Source organism: Ochotona curzoniae, unplaced genomic scaffold (genome assembly GCF_017591425.1).
Source record: "Ochotona curzoniae isolate NIBS_2020 unplaced genomic scaffold, NIBS_Ocur_1.0 contig_3190, whole genome shotgun sequence".
Classification (NCBI taxonomy): domain Eukaryota; kingdom Metazoa; phylum Chordata; class Mammalia; order Lagomorpha; family Ochotonidae; genus Ochotona; species Ochotona curzoniae.
In genome coordinates this window covers 8250067-8273439 of record NW_024465751.1, presented here as the reverse complement: position 1 = coordinate 8273439, position 23373 = coordinate 8250067, and the positions used below count along the sequence as shown (strand labels likewise).

The window sequence follows — 23373 nt, the reverse complement described above, 5'->3', positions numbered from 1 at the left end:
TTCTCTTTCAACGGAGAAAATGTTTACTGGCTAAATTGCTAGCCAAGTCAGTGTGCTGGCAAAAGCAGCTGAAGTTAGGAAATATCTGGTACCGGAAGGGGGTGATTGCAGACATCAAGAAACTTCTGTGGCACACGGGCACAGTGTGGTCAGTATATTCACTTGCCAGGCTGTCACCAGGTGCCCACCAGGCTGTCGGGCCCATTGGACCTTCTAGGACCTTTTGCCTTCCCCAGAGGGTTTTAAAGGTTAGTTTTGAATCGTAAGCAGAACAGATTAGGTACTGGCAATTCTATTTTACTGAAAATCTGGAGTTGCACAAAAAGTTCTTTAGAACATAAAACTAAACAGATTTATACATAACAGTTACATTCAGCATTTATAAGGCAGTACAAAAATGTGTTCTGCTTCTACATGATACAAATTGTATAGAATACCATGATTTAGACAATATTCATTACATGAAGTAGTGCCGTGAGATACATCTTACTTAGAATGTCTGATGTTTCCCACAATAGAGGGGAAAATGCATATATAGGAGCAGTTGAGGTTTTTTTCCATTTCCAAACTGATTTTAGTGATGGTGGCAAGACGTAGGGATGGTCCTTTCATTGAAGAAGGAGAAGGAAGAAGTTACAGGACAGTTCGGAACTCGTCAAAAATGAAATTAGGCACATGTGCTTCAGCCACCTGAAAAACAAGAGGAAATCGTCGTTTTAGAGTGAACCAAGTTCAAGATCGTACACTTTGAGACAGGTGCTCTGTCTGCGGCGTGCTCTGTAGTGGTGTCTCCTTTCTTGGCACTGCTAATTTGAGGGCATGAGTACAGCTCCACCTCTTCTCCAGACACGAACTCCTGAGCTGTTGTGAGCATTTTTATCTCCGGGCACTGAGTGGCAGGGACCAGTGAGAAACGGACCCCCAGGGGAACGGCAGGAACGTTTGTGAGGAAACACATTCCAGTGTGTTCTTGGGTCCTGAGAAGGCTGTGACGGGCGTCCTAAAGGGAGGGAGGTCAGATGTGGAACTGGGTGATGTCCAAGTGCTAGAACTGAATATATTTGGAAGATAGGCTAGGTTAGAGAAATTTAATGTAAAGAAGTCTAAAGAACAGTTTGTAATGATAACCCTCCTTTCACACTGTGCACACTCACAACCGGCAGCGTGCGTTCTCTGCCTCTAGCAGGGCCTTGTAGCTTTGCACATCTATCTTGTGAACCATCACACATATATATGCAACAGAAAGGCCCTCCCAGTGGAACCGCAGGGATCAGAACAAACACATTCCATATTTTTAAATTAGGGAAATTACTTTTCCACGGGCCTAAGCCAATTTCCTTCCACCAAACAGCACTGAGAAATCCCGTTCTCCAAATTCTTCCAAGCACAGTGTCCAACTTTTTGAGATAGGCGGACAAAACATACTGTTCTGATTAATGTCCTTTAGAGTAGAATATTTCTTTTTCTTTGGCATTGTGTTGAAAACTGGCTGTTAATGTCCTTTGTCCCCAGTTTTTCCCCTTGAAGGGTTAGAAGTCTTTTTCCTGGGCCTGGTGCGGTACCCTAGTGGCTAAAGTCCTCGCCTTGCACGCACAGGGATCCCATCTAATCCAGGCTGCTCAACTTGGATCAAGTTCTGTGCTTGTGGCCTGGGAAAGCAATGGAGGACGGCCCAAAGCCTTGGGACCCTGCACCCATGTGGGAGACCCGGAAAGGCTCCTGGCTCCTGCTGTTGTGGCTGCTTGGGGAGTGAACAAGCAGACATAAGATCTTTCTATCTCCTTCTGTATTTATCTGCCTTTCCAATAACAATAAATAAATCTTAGGGAAAAAAAAAAAACCAGAAGCCTTTTTCTTCTGAAACTGTAAGAACACACTGTAAGTCAAAGAAATTGGTCCTACGTTAATATTTACTTTTTGTTTTTTTAAAATTAAGAGACATTTGTCAATCTTTTTAGGTAGGTTTACAGAAGATGGAATCTCTTAAATTTTTTTAAAGATTTATTTTTATGGAAAGTCACATACAGGAGGAGAGACAGAGAGGAAGATCTTGAATCTGTTGATTCATTCCCCAAGTGACTGCAATGGTCGGAGGTGTACTGATCCGATACCAGTAACCCTGACCCTCTTCTGGGTCTCCCACACGGGTGCAGGGTCCTGAGGCTTGGGGCCGTCCATTGCTTTCCCAGGCCACAAGCAGGGAGCTGGACGGGAAGTGGGGCTGCTGGGATTAGAACTGGTGCCCATATGGGATCCTGGCGCATGTAAGGTGAGCACTTTAGCTAGGCTACCATGCTGGGCCCCAAAATACTTTATGGTTTCCCCATTTGGTATGTTTGGGAAATACCAAGAAGCAAATCAAGACTGTTTTTAAACTTTCTTCTAATTTATTTGCTTCATATGTCATGCTCTTTATCAATAGCTTTGGTGTCACAGAAGATATGAAGATTTTTTCTAAAGATTTATTTTAAATCTCAGTGTTGGGTTGCTCTCCCAAATGGCTGCGGTAGCCAGGTCTGGGACACGGCTGAAGCCACGAGGCAGAAGCCTCATCCTGGTCTTCCATTTCGATGGCGTGGTTCCAAGGCCTGGGCCTCTGCTGCTGCCTTCCCGGGATGTCACGGGAAGCTGGTTCTCAAATGAAGCTGCCAGGACTCGAACTGGCGCTCTGATATGGGATGTTGGCATTGAATAAGCATGGTTCAACCTGCTGCGCCACAATGCCAGCCCCCAACTTGCTAATTTTTAAGCACACATTAAACAGTCCCAGGATTATGGACTAATATTCTATTATGAAGCAATTTTAGGTGCTATTTTTCCATTTATATATTTGCACAAGATTTGTTTCTACATTTTTGCCCACTGACATTGACTTTCATATCAGTGCCCCACTATTTTTACTTTTATAATTGTATAATATGGTTGTCTTTAAAAGTTCTATTTTAGGGCCTAGCGTGGTAGCCTAGTGGCTAAAGTCCTGGCCTCGCACATGCCGGGATCCCATATGGGTGCCTGTTCTAATCCCAGCAGCCTCGCTTCCCATTCAGCTCCCTGCCTGTGGCCTGGGAAAGCGGTGGAGGATGGCCCAAAGCCTTGGGATCCTGCACCTGCATGGGAGACGCAGAATAGGCTCCTGGCTCCTGGCTCCTGGCTTCGGATTGGCTCAGCTCCAGTTGTTGAGGCTGCTTAGGGCTTGCAGGATGAATCATCAGACAGAAGATCTTCTCTGTCTCTCCTCCTCTGTATATATCTCAGTTTACAATGAAAATAAAACAAATCCTTAAAAAAAAGTTATATTTTAGCTGAAGTTCTATGCAATTTTAAAAAACTAAAAATTTGCCTGAATTTGGCTATATCTGCAAATCTAGAAGTTAGTAAATTAGAAATTAGAAAAAAGTGACATTGCTATTGTATTTAATTCTTCTCATTTGATTTTTTTAAAGATTTATTTATTTTTATTGCAAAGTCAGATATACAGAGAGGAGGAGAGACAGAGAGGAAGATTTTCCATTTGATAATTCACTCCCCAAATGACGGTAATGCCTGGTGCTGTGCTGATCCGAAGCCAGGAGCCAGGAACTTCCTCCAGGTCTCCCACGCGGGTGCAGGGTCCCAAGGCTTGGGGCCATGCTCGACTGCTTTCCCAGGCCACAAGCAGGGAGCTGGATGGGAAGTGGGGAAGCCGGGATTAGAACTGGCGCCCATATGGGATCCCAGCATGTTCAAGGCAAGGACTTTAGCTGCTAGGCCACCACGCCGGGCCCCTCTTTGATTTTTGTTCCTCAAGTTTTCATAGTGTTTTCCGAAATGTTTCATAATTCTTGTAAAGGTTATTCCCAACTGTACTTCTGCGAATGGGACCTTTTTACACCTTTTAATGTATATTATATATTTATTGTGTAATCAGCTTGTTGCTGAACTAATTTTTAAAACAGTTTTTCTTTTTCTTTTTTTTTTTTAATTTATTTTCTATTACAAGATTAGATATACAGAGAGGAGGAGAGACAGAGAGGAAGTGACTGCAAAGGCCGGTGCTGCGCTGATCCGAAGCCAGGAGCCAGGAGCTTCTTCTAGGTCTCCCACATGGGTGCAGGGCCCCAAAGCATTGGGCCTTCCTCGACTGCTTTCCCAGGCCACAAGCAGGGAGCTGGATGGGAAGTGGAGCTGCCAGGATTAGAACTGGCGCCCATATGGGATCCCGGCACGTTCAATGCGAGCACCTTAGCTGCTAGGCTCCTGCGCTGGGCCCCAAAATAGTTTTTTACATCCCTATATTGGATATTCAAGAAAAATCATAGCATCCTCAGTAAATAATGTTTTCACCCTAACATACATTTAGTGTAATTTCTCACCTCGTTCCTGTACAATAAAAGTGGCAGCAGAGCCTGTTACCATTTTTATGGCCTTGACTTTAATGAGAATGTCACTATTGCTCCTCTATTAAGTATGGCACTGCCAGTTAATTTTTAATCATCTGTGGCTTTCATTACATATACATTAAAAAAATGTCCTTAATCCTCAACATACCTTTTTCAACATTTATTTTATTATTGTTATTTTTTTATTGGAAAGGCAGATTTACAGAGGGAAGGAAACACAGAGAAAGATCCTGCATCCACTGGCTCACTCCCCAAGTGGCTGCAATGGTTGGAGCTGAGCTGATCCAACGCCAGGAGCCAGGAGCTTCCTCTGGGTTTCCCTTGTGGGTGCAGGGTCCCAAGGCCATGGGCCATCCTCCACTGCCCTCCCGGGCCACAGGCAGGGAGCCAGAGGGAAGGAGAACATGTGAGACACGAACTGCTGAACACATGGGATTGTGGCGTGTGCAAGGCGAGGACTTAAGTCACTAGGCTGCCACGCCTGGCCCAAATACTAACTTTTTCAAATCAATTTTTTTTTTTCCAGTATCTTTTGGAAGTCTTGTTCTTTAGTATTGATCTCTCCACTTTCTGGCTAAAACTTAAAGGATCCTAACTAGTGACAAAGGAAAAGGTGAGAAATTTTAGAACGCAGCAAGCCAGCTCTCCATGTGGAAACAAGTTACATAACTTGAGCTGTGGCATGAACTCGAGCAAGTTGCTGTAAGAATCAGGCCATGGTGAGGGAAAGAACAGCCTGTGTCCATTTCCTGATCATGGCCATGGAGGAATCTCTTCCAGCTGGGGATTCGTGCCTCTTCCCACTTGACTCCTCCCAGGCTAGGGAGAGGAGGAGGAGGAGGAGGAAGGGGGAAATGTCCTTTCGCAAAGCATCTAGCTGGTGAGAAGGAGGCAGAGGGCAGAGGGGCTCCGGGCGGCAGGCGGCCGTGGTGAGCGACACCTGGGCTTCCCTGCCGACGACCCCAGGGCCCCTGTAGCACCAGCTCCTTACAGACAGATTGTTCAGGAATCGCCCTGAGTGTCCGTCACTTACCCTTCTGGGCAACTTGGTGTAGCGGACATAATCCTCCAGGAAGAGAAGGGCGCCCACGACATCGGCAGGCATCTCCGGTATCTTCTGGCTGTAAGAGAGGCGAGTCGGAGTCAGGCGCCGCTCAGTCAAAACACAGAGTAAATATGCGACAGAAGACCCAGTAAGTCTCGGGTCAAGTCCACAGACCATTCCGGTGTTTCCCTACCCTGCAGGGCCAGATGGCAACATCCCCGTGTGGCTCCCCAGGGCCTTCACAACCCTGCGCCTGCTGCCTGTCGAGCCACGCCTCCGCCTGCTCCTCTACCCTACCTCCCTTCCCACCACCAGCCAGCTCCTTTCCTGCCGACCCCTGATCTATGCAGCTCTCAGCTCTACGTACTTAGCTGGGAGCAAACTTTTGGGCCATTCTAAGTCCCACACGGGCACTGCTTCTGGGAAGCGTCCCTGACTGCTGGGGTAGCCGCCCTCCCTGTGCTCTCACCATGCTGAAGGACACTGTCCAAGCCTCTGCAGATCTGGTTATGTGTGTGCCCACTTTCCACTTACAACAAATCTGTGCATGGGGCAGGAGGTCTTCAACAAGTTCACGTGAAAGGGGTTGGCATGGATTTCAAAAAACCATTAGCCTTTAAACTGATGAATTGGACAGAGTTATGAGGTACCATGGGCTGTTTTTCTATACATAGATAAACTGCTTAACATATCACTATCTCCTCATACGTTTCCTTATGATGAAGACATTCAAAAATCCCTCTCTCTGTGTGTATTTTAGAGGAATGTACAATACAACATCATTATTTATATTCTCTCTACTATGCAACACAGGAACTTCTTACTCTTGATTTAATACCTGTTAATCAACTTTCCCTGTTCCTACTCCTCTCCCAGATTTTAAAAGTGTTTTCACATCAAAATAAGCTTACATCTTAATTCCATTTTCTACAACCTTTTTGAAGTTCCTTTGTATACACACAGCAGTCTCCTTACTGAGCTTCCATTCTTGGTTCACACCACAGGCGTTTTCAGGTGACTATCGCTGGCCTACCCCATCAGTGCCACTGCATGAAGTTAAAATTTCATTTCCAAGACTTCTCTGTTCTCATAAACCCTCCTCTACTTTTCAACTTTTTAAAAATTTACTTTTTGAAACAACTCTGACCACATGTACTAGAGAAGCATTTAATGCCTGTTGCTAACAGGTTGACGGCAGCTCCTGGGGTATCAACGTCGGGGTGTCAGACAAATGTGAACAGTATTAGTGCCAAGGATTCCAAGATTATTCTTCTTCTTATTATTATTATTATTTTAATTAATTAATTATTTATTTTTCTGGGCCTGGCACAGTAACCTAGTGACTGGAGTCCTCACTTTGCACGTACTGGGATACTATGTGGGTGCCAGTTTGTGTCCTGGCAGCCTGCTTCCCATCCAGCTCCCTGCTTGTTGTCTGGGAAAGCAGTCGAGGACAGCCCAGAACCTTGGGACCCTGTACCCACATGGGAGACAGGGAGGAGGCTCCTGACTTCTGGCTTCGGATTGGCTTAGCTCCAGCTGTCATGGCCGCTTGGGGAGTGAATTAGTGGACAGAGGATCTTCCTCTCTGTCTCTCCTCCTATCTGTACATCTGACTTTCCATCCACTGATTTACTCCACAAGTGACCACAATGGCAGGAGCTAAGCTGATTTGAAACCAGGAACCAGGAGCCCAGAGTTCCTTCTGGGTCTCCCACACGGGTGTAGGGTCCCAAGGCTCTGGGCTGTCCTTGACTGCTTCCCCAGGACACAAGCACTGATGGGAAATGGAGCCCCCGGGGCATGAACCAGCACCCATATGGGATCCTGGCATGTGTATGGCAAGGACTTTAGCTACTAGGCTACCATGCTGTACTCAGATTCCAAGATTCTACCACTGCAACTCTAGCTGCACTGCCAGCCACACGGGTTTTGAATGAATGTACTTATTAAACTCTTCGTTCTAGAAGGAGAGCTGCATTTGGCTCTGGAAGCCATGTCTTCAGATGGACAGTAGCTGACTGCACTGCTGTGAAGATCGCCCAATGTGGTGGGCAGCCTGTAGACTACAGTTCATGAGGAGACAGAAGGGATTTCTCTAAGAAATGGAAGACCTGAGACAGCAGCTGAGTCAGGTACTGGGGGCAATGCTATGAAAGAGTGTGAGGCTACATTTTTTTTCCTTGTGTAATATCAAAAGGTAGAAAAAAAGCACAGCAGGCAAAACTTCCCGAGATACAGGTTTCATGTCATGACAGTCAGGGACTTTGTCAGGGGAGGATGCTGACTCAGCAGTTAAGATGCTGCATGGATCCCACACTCAAGGCCTTGGGTTGGAGTCCAGGCTACTTCCTGATTCCAGCTTCTGGTTGCTGTGCACTCTGGGAGTGTGCAGTCATGGGCACTTGGGGCCCTGACACCCATGTGGCAGAGCCGGGTGGAGTTCCAGGTTCCTGGCTTCGGCCTGGCCATACCCTGGCTGCTGTGAACACTACCAGATATCTTGAATTTTCAAAGAAAGGAATGAAAGAGACCTTTCTATTGACAGAAGCAACACTACCAGCATGCTTAGCTGCCTTAAGCAGTAACAAGCTGACCCTCGGGGAGAAGAGAGGGCGGCTGGGGATCTGGAATCTGTAGAAATCATTTTCTTTCCTTTCCTAGAAAAGCTACACTGGACATGAAGCAGGGAGAGGGAATTAGCAGGAATTACAGCTTTACACATTTTGGACCAAAGAGCAAATTTCATGTGGTTTTGGATTCATCTCACCCTAGCAATAGGCTTTGCCCAGAACATTGGCAGGTTCTCTGATTGCCACTGAAGAGTGTGGCACCACCTGTTGGCACCAGCTAGAGGACAGGAGTTCCCTGAGGTCTGAGAGCTGCCTCCGATACCCTGGGGGGCCAGGACTACACGTTGCCGCTCGTGCTGTTTGCTGACCATGGTCAGTCATCACAGCAGGAGCACCTAAAGGGGGATCCGTGGTGGGGGGCCAAGGATGAGTGCATCCTGCATGGTTCCACACAAGGGGACGTGCCCTGTCCTGTCTTCCCGAGAAGAGCACGTGGTCTTTTCCCATCTCTCCCAGGGAGACAGCTGAGAGCACTCTGGTATGCCAAGTTCTGGGACATAAAGTTCCGTTAAATTCCTGCTGGGTCTCCGTACCTTGTGCACTGCTCCACTGTGGAGCGGATAAACTGGCCAATCAGCGCCAGGAACTGCTCCGTGTACCGGGAGTGAAACTGTTTCAGCAGAGTGAGCAGGCCCAGGACAAGTGGTGGCCAATCGACAGGGTCGGTGGGCTTCCGGCAGACCATTCCTGTGCGGGAACAAGTCACAGCAACAAGTGAAGGACCTGGCTCGGGCAGCACTCATCAACTGACATCTGACATTGGGGCCCACATCATGACTGGCAGATGATTACTTTTTTCAGGGAGGGGGATGACAATTATGGGCTGCATCTTGAATAGACTATAGGATTGATGGCACATTCTCATGGTTTGGAGGGATCAAAACAGGTTGGTGGTTACCAGTTTTTGTAATTACTGTTACTGTTTCTTTTGACGATACGATGGATACCTTCTATGACAGAAGCTTTGCAAGATTTAGATAAATACTAAATGAGGAGAAAAGTCTCCTGTAATTGACTTCTGTGAATGACAGCACAGCATACTAGATACTTCAACTACTCGTATACACAAGAATAACTAAAATGCAGGATCAAATTGTTTACAAGCATCTCTAAATACAATGTTGAGCATTATACAAGAAAAGAGTTTGCAGAAGTCAAGGGGGTGGCAGGTGGGGAGCTATGGGGTGAGGGAAAGCCAAAGCTGGCCTTTCACCAAGGGTTTCTACCACAATGTGGGATCTTAGACTGTCTGCCTGGACGACTGTATGGAAAGTAGGAGAAAGAGCTTGGGATTTTCATGAGGAAACACAACACTGAAAAGCAATAAAGCTGGAAAACCTATATTGCTTAATTTCAAGGTAAAGTTACAATAATCAAGACGGTACTGGCGTAAGAATAAATAAATGGATCATTGGGACAGAACAGAGTCTAGAAATAGTTCCATTCTAATAAGATCAATGTAAGCTCTACAAATATGTCAAATAATTTAATGGACAGAGAGAAAAAATCTTTGGAACAAATGGTACTAAAATTGGATAGTTTCATGGGGGAAAAAAAATGAACCTTGGCCCCTACCCTCAAGTCACACATATAAAATGATCTGAGAAGGGTCCAAGCCCTTGGTGTATAAACTGAAACCACAAAGCTTCTAGAAAAAGACTTACATAAAAGACTAATTTTGAAGGAAAAAAATGGCTTAGTTGGACATTATCAACATTAAAAATATCTTCATTTATGTTATCACTAACTGGGCCAACATGACACGTAGCAGATAAAGCTGCTGCCTGCATGGGCCCGGCGCGGTGGCGCAAGTGGTTAAAGGTCCTCGCCTTGCACGCCCGGGATCCCATATGGGCGCCGGTTCTAATCCCGGCAGCCCTGCTTCCCTTCCAGCTCCCTGCCTGTGGCCCGGGAAGGCAGTCGAGGACGGCCCAAAGCTTTGGGAACCTGCACCCGCGTGGGAGACCCGGAAGAGGCTCCTGGCTTCGGATCGGCATAGTATCGGCCCGTTGCGCTCACTTGGGGAGTGAATCATCGGACGGAAGATCTTCCTCTCTGTCTCTCCTCTCTGTATATCCGCCTTTCCAATGAAAAAATAATAAAAAAATAAATCTTTAAAAAAATACAAAAGCTGCTGCCTGCAATGCTGGCATTCCATGGTGCCAGTTAAATGTGCCAGCTGTTCTACTTCTAATCCAGCCTCTTGCTAATGGCCTGTGAACAGCAGTGGAATTTGGACCAGGTGCTTGGGCCTCTGCACCCACATGGAGAACCAGATAAAGCTCCTGGTGCCTGGCTTCAACATGGACCAGCTCTGTTTGTTATAGTCATTTGGGAATGAGCCTGTGGATGAAAGATCTGTGTGTGTGTCTTTCTCTTCTCTGGTAGCTCTTTCAAACAAATATTTTTTTTTTTAAAAAGACCAAAGTCATAAAGTTTCTGTTTTGTTTAATGATCTGGGAATTCTATGGAAAAATGACACAAGCAGTTGTATAATCAAGGTACTAAACTCTCGCTATCTAAATACTGAAGAAACACTGCTTCAGAATGGTAATGGTGAACCTTAAATGAACGTAAGAATGGCTCTGCACTGACAAGTAACCCCAAAGAATATTTATTAATAAACAGACAACAGAGTGGGCACACAGATCCCTGAATCTTGAGGAGCTGAACTCTAGTTGTGGGCTGGTCCTTGATGTTGATTCTGATCAGCACACAGGAAGGGATCTGGCATCTGTTGGGCATTCACTATGCATGAGGTGTAACAAGAACTGTCATGGGAGTGAAGCCTGGGATCAAAGGGTATTTTTGAACTAGACAATGAAAACATCAAACAAACTATGTTTTTACCCTAAAAAAGTCTATAAGTTTATAAAGCAGGAAGAGAAATCCTTAAAGGAAGAACAGTGCTTCAGAATCTCTGATTCAGAAAAAACAGAAAATAAAAACAAAAAACCAATATGGTTACATTCGTAGAAATATCCTTATAATGAATTGAAAGTAAATAAAAAAACTACAGTGGATTCTAAAGTATTCCACTTAGTTGGACACAAAGTATATGAATAGAGCAAATATTTTTATGTGACCATAAAAATGCTCAAAATATTACTGATTAATGGCTACAAACACAGGGTTATATTCTGGACAGGATAAATATATTGAAAACTTCTCATATCTATTGTTGTATTGACATGTAATCATCTGTGTATTAAAGGTTTAGATATTAATATATTAGTCCATGTTGTTATTCTCCCTAGCACAGCTGCAGACTCACAGCATGGCAAGTGACGCCTGCTGCACACTAACCCAGGCAGGTTTCTTCCATACCATAATTAACATCGAAGAAAGGAGGCACAGTAACGATCCCACAGATCCTGTATGTTGGGTAATTAATCCTTGCCAAAGTGAATTATACTTGGTTGATTTACATTTCAGGAAGGGGTATCATGTTTTAGACACAAAGACATACATTTCATAAACAGGTATTCAAGTAGAAACCCATCTCTTCACGAAGGACTAGGTAGTTAGACATCAATCTACTGTGTTGCTTAATGGAAACAAAAAAAAAAAAGTCATACTATACCTAGATTTTTGTTGTACTGAAGTTTTGGCAACTGAGCGATCAAAAATAGAAAGTTGACAACTGGGAAATAGGGTAAGCGCTTTGTTGTTATGTATATCTGGAAAGAGGAAGGCAAGAGAAATGAATGGTTTCTTCACATTACACAGAAATGAAAAGCTTAAATTTGCTCTTCAGACTACTTACCACTTGGATGGTCCCATTAATTTCTGCCTTTCAAAATTTTATATAACATTCCTTACCTGACCCAAGCATAATAAACAGTATCAAGGAAGTGTATTTACATACCGGTTGTGGCATTATTAGCCCTTTCACAAAGAAGTAAATTCCTCCTTTAAGCCCTTTCATTTTTTTTTTAAATTATTTTTTCATTGGAAAGGTGGATATACAGAGAAGAGAGTGAGGAAGATCGTCCGTCCGATGATTCACTCCCCAAGTGAGCGCAACGGGCCGATGCTATGCCGATCCGAAGCCAGGAGCCTCTTCCGGGTCCCAAAGCTTTGGGCTGTCCTCGGGACTGCTCTCCCGGGTCACAGGCAGGGAGCTGGAAGGGAAGCAGGGCTGCCGGGATTAGAACCAGCGCCCATATGGGATCCCGGGCGTGCAAGGTGAGGACCTTAACCACTTGCGCCACTGCGCCAGGCCCAAAGCCCTTTCATTTTGCTTGGAGATGGAGTGACTTCCCCCAAGCCCTGCTGGACTTGATGGGAAATGGCAGCAACATAAAGACATAACTGAGACAGAGCTGAAAGGAAGACCAGAGCCAGAAAGATGAGAAAGGAAAAGGGAAAAGCTCCATGGGGCCAGTGCTTCGGATCAGCTGGCTAATCCCTAATCCTCCCCCTTCAAGCACCAGAATTACACACAGGTGTCCATTCGTATCTCAGCTACTCCATTTTCCATCCAGCTCCCTGCTTGTGGCTTAGGAAAGCAGCCGAGCACGGCCCAAAGCCTTGGGACCCTCCACCCCCGTGGGAGAAGCAGAGGAAGCTTTGGATCGGCTCAACTCTAGCTGTTGTGGTCATTTGAGGAGTCAACCAGTGGATGGAAGATCTTTCTGTGTCTCCTTCTATCTGTAAGTCTGCCTTTCCAATAAAAATAAATAAATCCTTACTGCCCCTCTCCACCCCTCGCCCCCAAAAGATGCATGGAGCAGGAACAGCAGAACCTAAGTGAAAAGAAGGCAAGTGAATGTCACAGAGCATTGCCCTTCCTGGCAACTTGGTCTCTGGTATGCCCGGGCTCCTCTCGGAGGAGATGGGTCAGATGGCCTGGCCCTACCTCTCACCTGTGCGGAACCTTGGGAAACCTGTTCCTCCTCCTGGGCGTCAGGCATTGCACCTGAAAATAGCTTATTTCAAGGACTATTGTGGAATTAAGTGAGATCATTCATGGTTAGGGAGATATCCATGTCAGATATGGAGTAAATACTCAATATACGATGGCTACGATTCAAGCTTATAGGTTTGTTTGTATCTAAAATCTAAAGGATGATAATAACTTCAGAATTTCAAATCTTACGGATTCTAGAAAGGTAATCAGGACAGGCACAATGGTGTAGCGGGCTAGTCTGTTTGCAAGTGATGGCATCTCATGTGGGTGCTGGTTTGGGTCCTTGCTGCTCCACTTCTGATCCAGCCCTCTGCTTATGTTCTGGGAAAGCAGTGGAGGTTGGCTCAGGTCTTTCAGCTCCTGTACCTACGTGGGAGACCAGGAGGCTCCTGGCTCTTGGCTTTGGATCATCTCAGCTCTGGCTGCTATTTGTGGGGTGAAAAGTAATCTAGGATAGGAGTAACACTTGACTGAGTCATCAGTATTTTCAGATTAAATCACAAGTATGGTCACACTAAGGAGCAAAAAAATGGGCATAAATGGCCTTATGTCAGTTCAGGATAGATTCTGCCACCACAAGAGATTTGGCATTAATTTGTAAAAAAAAAAAAAAAAAAAAAAAAAATTCAGTTCCCTGGGGTTTTGAGAGTTCAGCATTGCAGCCTGCGGTCCCTTACACATTTTGCTGAGTGTTAGCCAGAGGGGGGCGCTTTCCTGGCTGAGCCAGAACAGAGCTCAGGAGTAACAGCAGTTCAGACATGGAATCCCAGATGTACCCACAGGAACTGGACACTGACAGCACATTCCCCACTGGGCAGGAGGTGACAGATCACCAAGTGTGGGGCTTGGATGAGGTGTGACCATGCCTCAAGGAGGGACAGGGACCTGGATGGGGACAGAGACGCTTGCATCTGAACTCAGCTTCTCCTGAAGTTTTTGCTCAGTGGTCTGTTGGCATGACTCCGCTCTCCAGCACATCATTATATCTTTGAGTCATTAACCTTATTCAGTGGATTGTGAATGCCAGCTGCCTCCAGGTAGGCGGTGATTTCATACAACAGGGTGTTGTCTTCCTTGGGGTACGGAAGTGACGGGTCCTGATAATGGGCTTCAATGTCTGCCAGGAGAGCCCTGAGTGTGGGAAGAAAACAATGATAAGCATTAGCAATGAACTGACTTTAACACAGTTAACGCAGAGCGGTCATGCTCAGTTAATCATCTACCGAAGATGAATTTATTGAAGCTATAATTTTTATCTCTTGCACTCCAAGTTTAGTAGCTCCTTAGAGAAGCCCCACTTCCTTTTATCTTTCTGGGCCTCAGTTTCCTCATTTATCTAATGAGGAATCAAACTTTCTAATTCTCAATTTCCATGCCTGTGATCTACTTTTAAGTAGAAACTCTGACTTGGAAATATTTTATCTTTTGGAGTCAGCTTAAATCAAGCATTCTCACCACTCAAATTTTTATGCACTGACTGAATTGTTTTCAATACCTACTTTATCAACAGCACTGGCTTCGTGATCCCTGAGAAACATGATTATTTGTTCTCTGTTGGAAGATCAAAGGAAGACAGCCTGTAGACGAGGTGGGAGACACAAGTCCACTTCCGGATGTGGGCCACTGCCCCTCCTCGCCATCACCACACTCTCAGCTGCCCCCGGATGACCACTGAGTAGCCCTTAGAAGCTGTTCACGGACTTTCGACAGCATCTAAAACCATGCTTGTACCTAGCACAGTGATTGGTGTGTACATGTGATCCATAGATACTGACTGAATAAATGGCTCTGGAGAAAAAAAAAGGAGAGTGTGGGAGACAGTTGGAGAGAGAGAGAGAGAAAAGGTTAGAGGGATGGCTGGATGAAGGAAGGGAAGCAGGGAGGGGAAGAGTAAGAGATTGAGAGAGAAAGAAAACTGTAGACTCTAGGGTGCCTGGGTGATGAGGCTCCAAAGCCACAGAGGGCTGTTGGAGAGCCGACACTCACTTGTTGAGGTTCTCCAGAGCTGCTGCCAGGTGTTTGGAGTCAAACCGACAGGAATAGTTGAGCTCATTGGCAATCTGTTGTCGCAGAATCTGCATCTGCCCCACCTGCGAAGTGAGAATGAGAGGTAGTACATGAAGGGATCTCAAACTGCCAGATGGCAAGGAGGCAAGCACACTGAAAAAGATGGTGATGTTTGAACGGAAAGATCCCAACACTAGACAGAAAAATCGAGGCTGTTCTTGGAGTGGCTCCATGGCGAACGAGCACCACTGGATGGAGTGCAGAACGCTCCAAGGCATGTCTGGATAGCTTCTGTGTGCATCTCCAGAAAGTCCCAAGGAACCACTAGGTGGTCTACCTATGTCAGTGATTCATGTGTCAAAGGGATCTTCATTAAATATATACGTGTGTGTGTGTGTGTGTGTGTGTGTTTTGCAGAGTAAGAGCTCCGAGATCAACTCCGAGAACCTGTGTTTCCTTTTACGTGTCCTAAACTTTCTCAAGTCACTCCAGGATTTCTGAATTTGATGAACTTAAATCTGTACATGTCACTTAGGATTACAGATTATAAAACATGTGGACTATAAAATCATTATATATAATCTTCCAAGAAGGCTTCTGAAACAGTAATTCGTTAGTCCTGGGGTCCTTAATAGACATTTTATTCTGTTTTAATTATATTACTGGAGAGGCATGCATAGAGCACAACAGAATTGCTCTTCACTGGCGCACTCCCCAGGTGCTCACAGTATCAGCGGCAGGCTGGGTAGAAGCTGGGACTTGGTCCAGGTCTCCCACACGGAAGGCGAGTCACCACCACGGCCTCCCAGGGTGAGCATTAGTGGGAAGCTGGAAGGAGCCAGAGCTGCGTACTGGAACTCGGCATTCCAATAAGGGCCACAGTTGTTTTAATCACTAGGCTAAATGCCTACCCCTCTAGGGGTTCTTCTAACTTTTTGGTATGCCTGGGATGCCCCTTTAGGAGTCCAGTGAAACCTACAGAAACCACCCAAGAGCAAAACTTTTACACATACAAAATAAATCAGGGAGAATAGCAATGGCAGCCAAATGAAGTGAAATTCAATAATCAGATTATTAAATCTAGTATCTGTGATAGAGTTACACTTAAATAGCAAACAGTGGTTACTTCAAAGTAATGATTAGCATAAATGATACTTGAAAATGTCTACAATGATTCCTGGACAAAAAAGATGATTTTGGGGTAAGATGTGAAAGACAGTTCAGATTGCTTCTTAAGACTTGTCGGCACCACAAGGCTAAGAGTGCACTGTGACAATAAATTTCTTCAATTGTATTTACTGATTTGAAAGGCAGAATGCGAGACAAAGGAGACAAAGAGAAAGTTTCTATCTGCTGCAAGGTGATCCAGCCAGGGCTGGATCAGGCTGTAGTCAGGAGCAAGAAGCTCCATCCGGGTCTCCCACACGGGTGCTAGATACCCAAGTGCTTGAGCCATCATTCACTGCCTCCCAGACTGCATTCACCAGAAGCTGGGTTGGAAGTGAATGGGGCGCTCAGACACTGCTATGGAAATGGGGGCAGAACGCCTGCTGCATCACAAGGCCCACACATGTGCCAGTAAATTCCTTCTTGTCCACTTCAGGGATGGTATCTGTCAAAGACCAGCAAGGAGGAGGTGGGTGAAGGAGAAGGCTCTATTACAACGCCAGCAAGACCGAGTAAAAAAATGACAAAAATGATTTGTTGGAGCACAGAAAATAAACAGGTGTGGCATTTTCTAAGAGTGAAGCGAAATTATTTAGATAAACGAAGCTTGTAAAAGTATGGAATCACTTCAGAGGTGTTACTTTTGACCACTGTTCTTACAAGGCCTGTCCTTTAGGAAGCCCCTGGTTTCTGGTTTCTGGCTTCCGCCTGCTGCAGCCACTGGGGGGTGAACCTGTGGGTGGGAGGATCTCTCCTCCTGTTTCTTCCTCTTTCTGTAACTCTGCCTTTCAAACAGATTTTCAAATAAATAAGTACTTAAACATTTGTTATAAATTATCAATGAGAAATGTAAATACTCAATTTAGTGGAAATTACTCTCAGCGTATATTGAATTTATATATATATTTAAATTTTTGGTCTCTCTTCAGGTTTGAATAAACAATTGGAGAGGCCAAGCAATCTGGAATGGATGATAAACTTATTCCACTTTCTGCTTTGCCTTTCCGAAGGAATCTGGTTCATCCCATGTTCTCTGAGGCTTTCCTAGAGCTGCACTGTCCAGGACAGCAGCCATTAGCCACATGTGACAATTTATGGTTTACTTCTCCAAAAGGGTTTTCTACTAGTTAGAAAGCCAGCTTAAGGAGCTATCAGTATGTGATGACCACAAGGCTAAGGGAACGGCAGGTCCTTGTATTTCCTGTTTTATTTACTGAATAACAAACAAAAACCAGGCAGGCAAGTGTGCTGGTTAATGGCTGAGATGTCACAGGGGAAGCCTGCATTCTATACTGGAGCACCTGTGTTTGTGTCTCAGCCGCACGCTCCCTTCCATCTTCCTGATACGTGCATCCGAGGAGGCAACAGTGATGGCTCAAGTACTTGGGACCCTGTCACTGGTGTGGGGAAACCTATATGGAGTTGTGAGCTCCTGAATTCGGCCTAGCCAAGCCTTGGCTTTTGCAGGCGTTTGGGGAATGAAGTAACAAATGGGAGCAATCTTTGTCTTTGTCTTGGCTTTACCCAATAAGTAAACAGTCAAACAACACAGTTGTTCTGAGACACCGAGGAGTACTATCTCAATAAATAACTTGAATAACTGGGAACAAGAGCATAGAATGTCTCCAAGTTCCTTCAGTATTCCGCACTTTCCCCCAGTGTGAGATACAGTTCACCAAGAATCAGTTTCCACCAGAAAGTCTTCTGCACAGTGAAGGGTCAGTAGGTTTTCTGAAGAGATGGGTGTTGCCTCATTTAACTCTCAGAGCAGCGGACAGCTGACAGGGCAGAGGAAGGGGCTGGCCACTAGCATCGGATGAGGACAGGACAGAGGCAAGACCCAGGGGGTCTTCAGGATCTACTGCCACAGGGCAAAAGCAGGAAGGGTGACGGGATTAGAAAACAAACCAGATTTCCACCCAACAAGCGTATCTCCTCATTTGTCTTTGCTACTCATTTCCAAAGACACAGGGCAAGGACAGTTTATGAGCCCAAAGAGCCTGGGTTTCTAACATCTACGCACACACAAGCGGGGGAAGATCTATCAGTTCCACGGAGATTTCGTCTGTAAGCTGACAGATTGGTTCACTAAGTGCGGTTGGCACTATTGAGGAAAGAGAATTCGTTTCCTTAGGGTAACAGCACTTTCAGTATTGCTAAAAGCTAGTTTTCTTTAGTAAAAAGGGAAAAAAACAGGTTCACAAAAATCGCACCAAAGAACAGTCCTAAAAAGGAAGAAGGTTCAAGTACATTCAGAAATAATGCTAAACTAAAATGCAATATTTTTGCTTCAATAACAAAAGATGAAAGAGCAGGCTTGTTTGGGCAATGAAGTCAGAAGAAAATGATAATTTAAAAACTACAGCATCAATGGACTCCCTCGCTCCCACAACGTACCTTCATTATAGCATCGAGATAAGCAGTCCAAATCTTCTGTGTTTTGGCAATGGCGGAGAGATAAATTTTATTCGAATTTGCTGAAGGGTTAAAACACAGTTTTTGATTTAGTAAATTCTGAAAGGCTATGGTGTTAACTCCACACCAGACCAGTCTCAGGACACTTACCTACAATGCTTTTTAGGGGGCTGACAGCATTCATGAGGGTTTTTAAAGTATCCTGAACAGTTCTGTCTCTCAGGATAATTTTCTGAAACATACTCAGGAAATTCTAAAAACAAGAAGACACGATCAAGGAACCAAACGCAGTGAATCAGGTGAAGAAACACTTGTCAACTACAACGTTAAGCACACCAGAGACGGAGCGCGAGTCACACAGCCTACACACAGGTCGAAAGGGGAAGCAGCAGCTTCAGGCTGCAGGGCAGTTAGTGGCTGCAACAATAAAGTTCCACCTTCCCAAACTGCAACTAGCAGTGTAACTACAAAAAATACTATGCTCATCAGAGGAATTGAGTATTTTTTCAACCCTTACCTACCAGGCAGAACCATACATGCCTGTCATCAGTTGAATTAAGTTTGAAAGTTTTAACAGTGGAGCCTGATCTGCCCTCCTTCCCCCCCACCCAGGGATGCTGAGAACAGCCAGCTGAGTGCGCAGCCTCACCTGCAGCTCCTTCACGATCATGAAGCACAGGAGCCTGTCCAGCCCATTGAGACCAAAGGTCCCCAGGGTGGTCTGGATCTCAGAGAAGAGGCGGCTGCTGGTCACTTCTTGATGAGTCTTCATATCATACCAAGTGTTCAGCTGGTCGATGTGACACGTTGTTCTACAACAAAACCAACATAGAGCCAACGCAGTTCAGAAGCCATTCGAAAGAGATGTGAGGCCTAACAGAATGTGGGAAATGAGATTTCCAGGAAAACAGCCACCTGATTCATGTCTTTGTATCTAATCCCCAGCATATCGATGTAATAAACACCAGATGGAACAGTAAGGTAAAAGGCAGCCAGGCGCCTTTGCCTATCCTAAGGCCCAGCATGGATTTGCAGCATGTATTTCCACTGGGTTGCGAAGTTGATTTGGAATCATGCTGAGAATCCAAGGGTCAGTGGTCAGTCTGGGGAACTTGAGAGCCCCGTTGGTCTCCCTCTGGGGACTTTCTTCAAATTTTCAGACATGGAGCTCTGTGTCATTTCCACGTGCTAACAGAGGAACTTAGAATCTTTGCATTTTATCTTATCTTTCATACATTTTTTTACCCTGACTCTGATGTTTATTTTTAATTTTTTGCACCATTGAATCCAAATCTTTACCAATTTAAATATTTTTATGTTAATATGATATACATACACATACTATTTTTCTTGAAAGCATGTATGAGAGGAAATCGGTAGAGTGCCTGTCTCTAGCTTACTTCACTTTATCTATCCCCCGAGGCGAAGGTGCAAGGCCCTCTGCTCTGTCTTCTCGGCTCCCCAAGCCTGCAGAATCAGTGGTTCCTCTGGGACTCAGGAGGTGATGGCAGCACAGCCTACGATACTGTGAGCACCTATCATGCGTCAGTTACGAGCTAAGACCTTTCCTGTGTTAGCTCCTTTGGCTCTCACAGCAGCTCCGTAAAGTAGAAGCCATTTTCTCTTCATTTGATACATCAGAGAGCAGAGGTTCAGACAGGCCTGACTCCAAGCACACCCTCAGCCACCCTCAGCAGTTCTCAGCAGTCGGAAGGCTCTGAATCGCTGGGGGAGGTAACTGAAACTGCAGACACCCAGACTGGCTTCCCGGAGAAGCTGACTCGGCAGCAAAAGCGGCACACATCTTCACCAGCCTGAGGCTTGGGCAGCAGCTGAGAGTCCCAGCAGCAAGGGAGGGTCACTTGGGGAATAAATGGGAAGAACACGACAAGCTGAGTTTCCGGAACAGCTTCTACTTGGAGGCTTCAAAGCGTTCACCTGCCCCTCAGCACTGGCACCTGGAACGTGTCCCCTGAGAGGTTCCAACTCTGCTGATGAAACCAATCTGTGACACGGAGATCTCAAACCTGTTTCATCCTCTTTGCCAGCCCCGATAGCACAGTGGATGGGAAAGCCTCAGGTGACTCAACTCGTGGGTACCAGGAAGGGAGGAATGGCAAGATCGTTGGATTGTTTTACTCGTTCGGTGCATGAGTCATAGAACTCTTATTAAACCTTGGAGATTCCAGAAGAAGTTTCCACACAGTTTGTCACTCACTTTCATAAGTTTTCAGAGACAGAATCAGTCTGTATTAGAGGGAAGTACAATGGAACCTGGTCCCAGAACACTCGATTTGTGTAAATTCAACTTTTTCTGCTGGGTAGCTCCAACAACCATTCTATACTCAGCATGCACTCACAGGTAAGAAGCCACGAGCCACAACTACTCTCGGTACCAACTGCTTTGTCTAGGCTAAAGTAAAGAAAAAGAAAAACTGGCTCAGCTGGGCTTACCGGGAGGCAGCAGGCAAGCCTCTCCTTGCAGGCCCACTAAACTATTCCCAAGGGCAATTTTTATTGTAGGAGATGTTTGCATAATTCCTGCCAAATGTGGAGTATACATAGGCTGAAGCCATTCTACGTTTCTCAGTCCAAGGCTGTGGGTCTGTCCCTGAATGGTACAGGGGCCAGAGGGCCTGGCATATGTTCAGGGTCCACCATTTGGTAACTATGAGGTTGAGCAAGTGACTGAACTTTCCTGAGCCTCCATGACTTCATCTTTCAAGTGGGGAGATCAAGGCAGTCTCATGAGACAGCGGGAATGAGTAAGTGCCCAGGAGTGTGTGATGTGCTGACAGGAGCGCACAGGGGAAGGGCTCACCCCGGACGCTCCAGGTGCGGGAGAATCCAGAGGCACCTACTTTGGGTCTGTGATCCGCAAGATTTCTCTACAGAGCCGGCCAATAAATGTGACGGACTCATCCACGGGGGTGAACTTCGGTATTGGAATATGAGTGGACTGGTACATACTTTGCCAATCTTGAATCTAGAGATAAAACACAAGTATTTCACGCATTTGGGAAGGTAACCCCATTATCCTTTCTTCACATAACTTTACAAAACTGTTATTATACAAAGAGTGAGGAGCAATGAGCTTGGATTTGAGCAGGAAGCTTAAAAACAGCCTCCCCCTAATGCCACATACAATGTGTTCTTGTTTAAGAGATGTTGGGAAAAAGTGAAATGATTGAAAAGAAGTGAAACGAAAGGAAACAGGAAGTTTAGGCTTTTTGTCCTAGTGAACAGGTATGTTTCAGTGTCATCTACAAATCCATAATGCCATGGGATCGGGAGATAACTGGGAAATGTCCCTGAATCACACTAGTTACTACGTAAAAACTCACACAGTGGCTCCCTGATAATTCTTGATTAAAACAAAAAAATTCAGCTCTGGCACTAATGAATTTGGTGCCTTTTTTCAATCCAATTAAAGAAATGGGCAGTAAGTACACAAAGAAACCTTCCATAACTTTAGCAAGTAGCGACAAGCAAATCCAAACCACACAATGAGATCCTATCTCAAACACACTTTTTCTGCCCATGATGCAAAGATAAAGTGATTATCAGCAAATGCATATTATTTATAAACAACTAGGGAACCATGTGGTAGAAGCAGAACCATGACCATCGCTAACTGGAATGGTAACTGCTCTGACTCTTGTACCCAACAGTTGGGCAGTTTCTCAGTCATGATTTAAATATATTCTCTTGCTGGCATTTCGGAGGCTTGGGACATGTACTTTAAACAGAGAAATACCAAATTTAGTAAAAAAAAATTTTTAAATTGATTTGATACCTTTGTTCTTAAGAAGTTGTTACACTCTTGCTCCACATTATAATTTATAATACGAGATACTTCTTCCTGCCAAATCTTCAGGCCATAGATGTTGACATAGTCCTGAATGTATTCAAAAGAACGATGGAATCCATCCATGGTGGCTCCCAACTCCTTCAACTTGGGCATCAGTTCACTAGGCTGTGCCAAAAAACACACATTGATTACAATAGAGTAAACCGTCAGCTATTCATTCAACAATTGACTTTAAATGCTATACCAACTAAAAGATCACAGTCGTAGTTCAAGATACAGTTTAGGCTTTGAGGAATTTCTATTTCCTCCTTTCCCCAGGATGCACAGCAATGATGTCAGATAGCGAAGAGATTTCATTCATTTGGGGAGGAAGCCTCATGTAAAAGAATTTTAAAAACTGAATATTTATGACTTCTTCAATATAATCTGATAAATGTATCTAATCTTAGAACATATAAAATATTTCAAATTGCATTTACTGAAGCAAAATATATAACCTATATTTAAATTTCAGGATTTTTTTTTTATGCTCTTGAGAAAAATGACCACATTCTTGGAACACATAAAGCAAAATTAAAAATTATAGCCTTAAAACTTCCAACTGCTTTAGGGTTTAAAAATTCTTTTATCTTTAAGAAGTTACTCTGAATCGTAAGTACCCATTTAATTCTTAAACTTGGTGATCTACAGATAAGAGACAGAAGCAGTGGTTTTCAAAAGAATTTTCTGGGGTTGGCATTGTGAGGCAGCAGAGTAAGCTGCTGCCTGTGACACCTGGAATTCCACATGAGCATCAGTTTTAGTCCTGTCTGCTGCATTTCTGATCTAATTTTCTGCTAATACACCTGAGAAGGTGTCAGAAGATGGCAGACATGCTTGAGGCCCTGTACTCATGTGGGAAATCCAAATGTTTCAGGCTCCTGGCTTCAGCTTTGTCCAGTCCTGGACAATGTAGTCAGTGAGTGAGTGAACCAGCAGATGGAAGGTCTTTGTCTCTTCATGTA

The 23373-nt window shown here is 44.9% G+C and overlaps 1 protein-coding gene across 1 annotated transcript in view; it reads right to left on the bottom strand.

The window, feature by feature from the left end:
- Positions 1-281: 281 nt before the first annotated feature.
- Positions 282-23373, bottom strand: part of WASHC5 (WASH complex subunit 5) — a 63880-nt gene continuing 40788 nt past the window's right edge. Inside the window, exons 19-29 of the mRNA XM_040979312.1 lie at positions 22355-22534; positions 21420-21544; positions 19208-19370; positions 18709-18811; positions 18541-18620; positions 14956-15059; positions 13971-14100; positions 11641-11737; positions 8591-8744; positions 5413-5500; positions 282-690 (exon numbers count right to left, since the gene is read on the bottom strand). Coding sequence (XP_040835246.1) covers positions 634-690; positions 5413-5500; positions 8591-8744; positions 11641-11737; positions 13971-14100; positions 14956-15059; positions 18541-18620; positions 18709-18811; positions 19208-19370; positions 21420-21544; positions 22355-22534 — 1281 coding nt within the window. The 3' untranslated portion in view covers positions 282-633. The remainder of the gene's footprint in view (positions 691-5412; positions 5501-8590; positions 8745-11640; positions 11738-13970; positions 14101-14955; positions 15060-18540; positions 18621-18708; positions 18812-19207; positions 19371-21419; positions 21545-22354; positions 22535-23373) is intronic.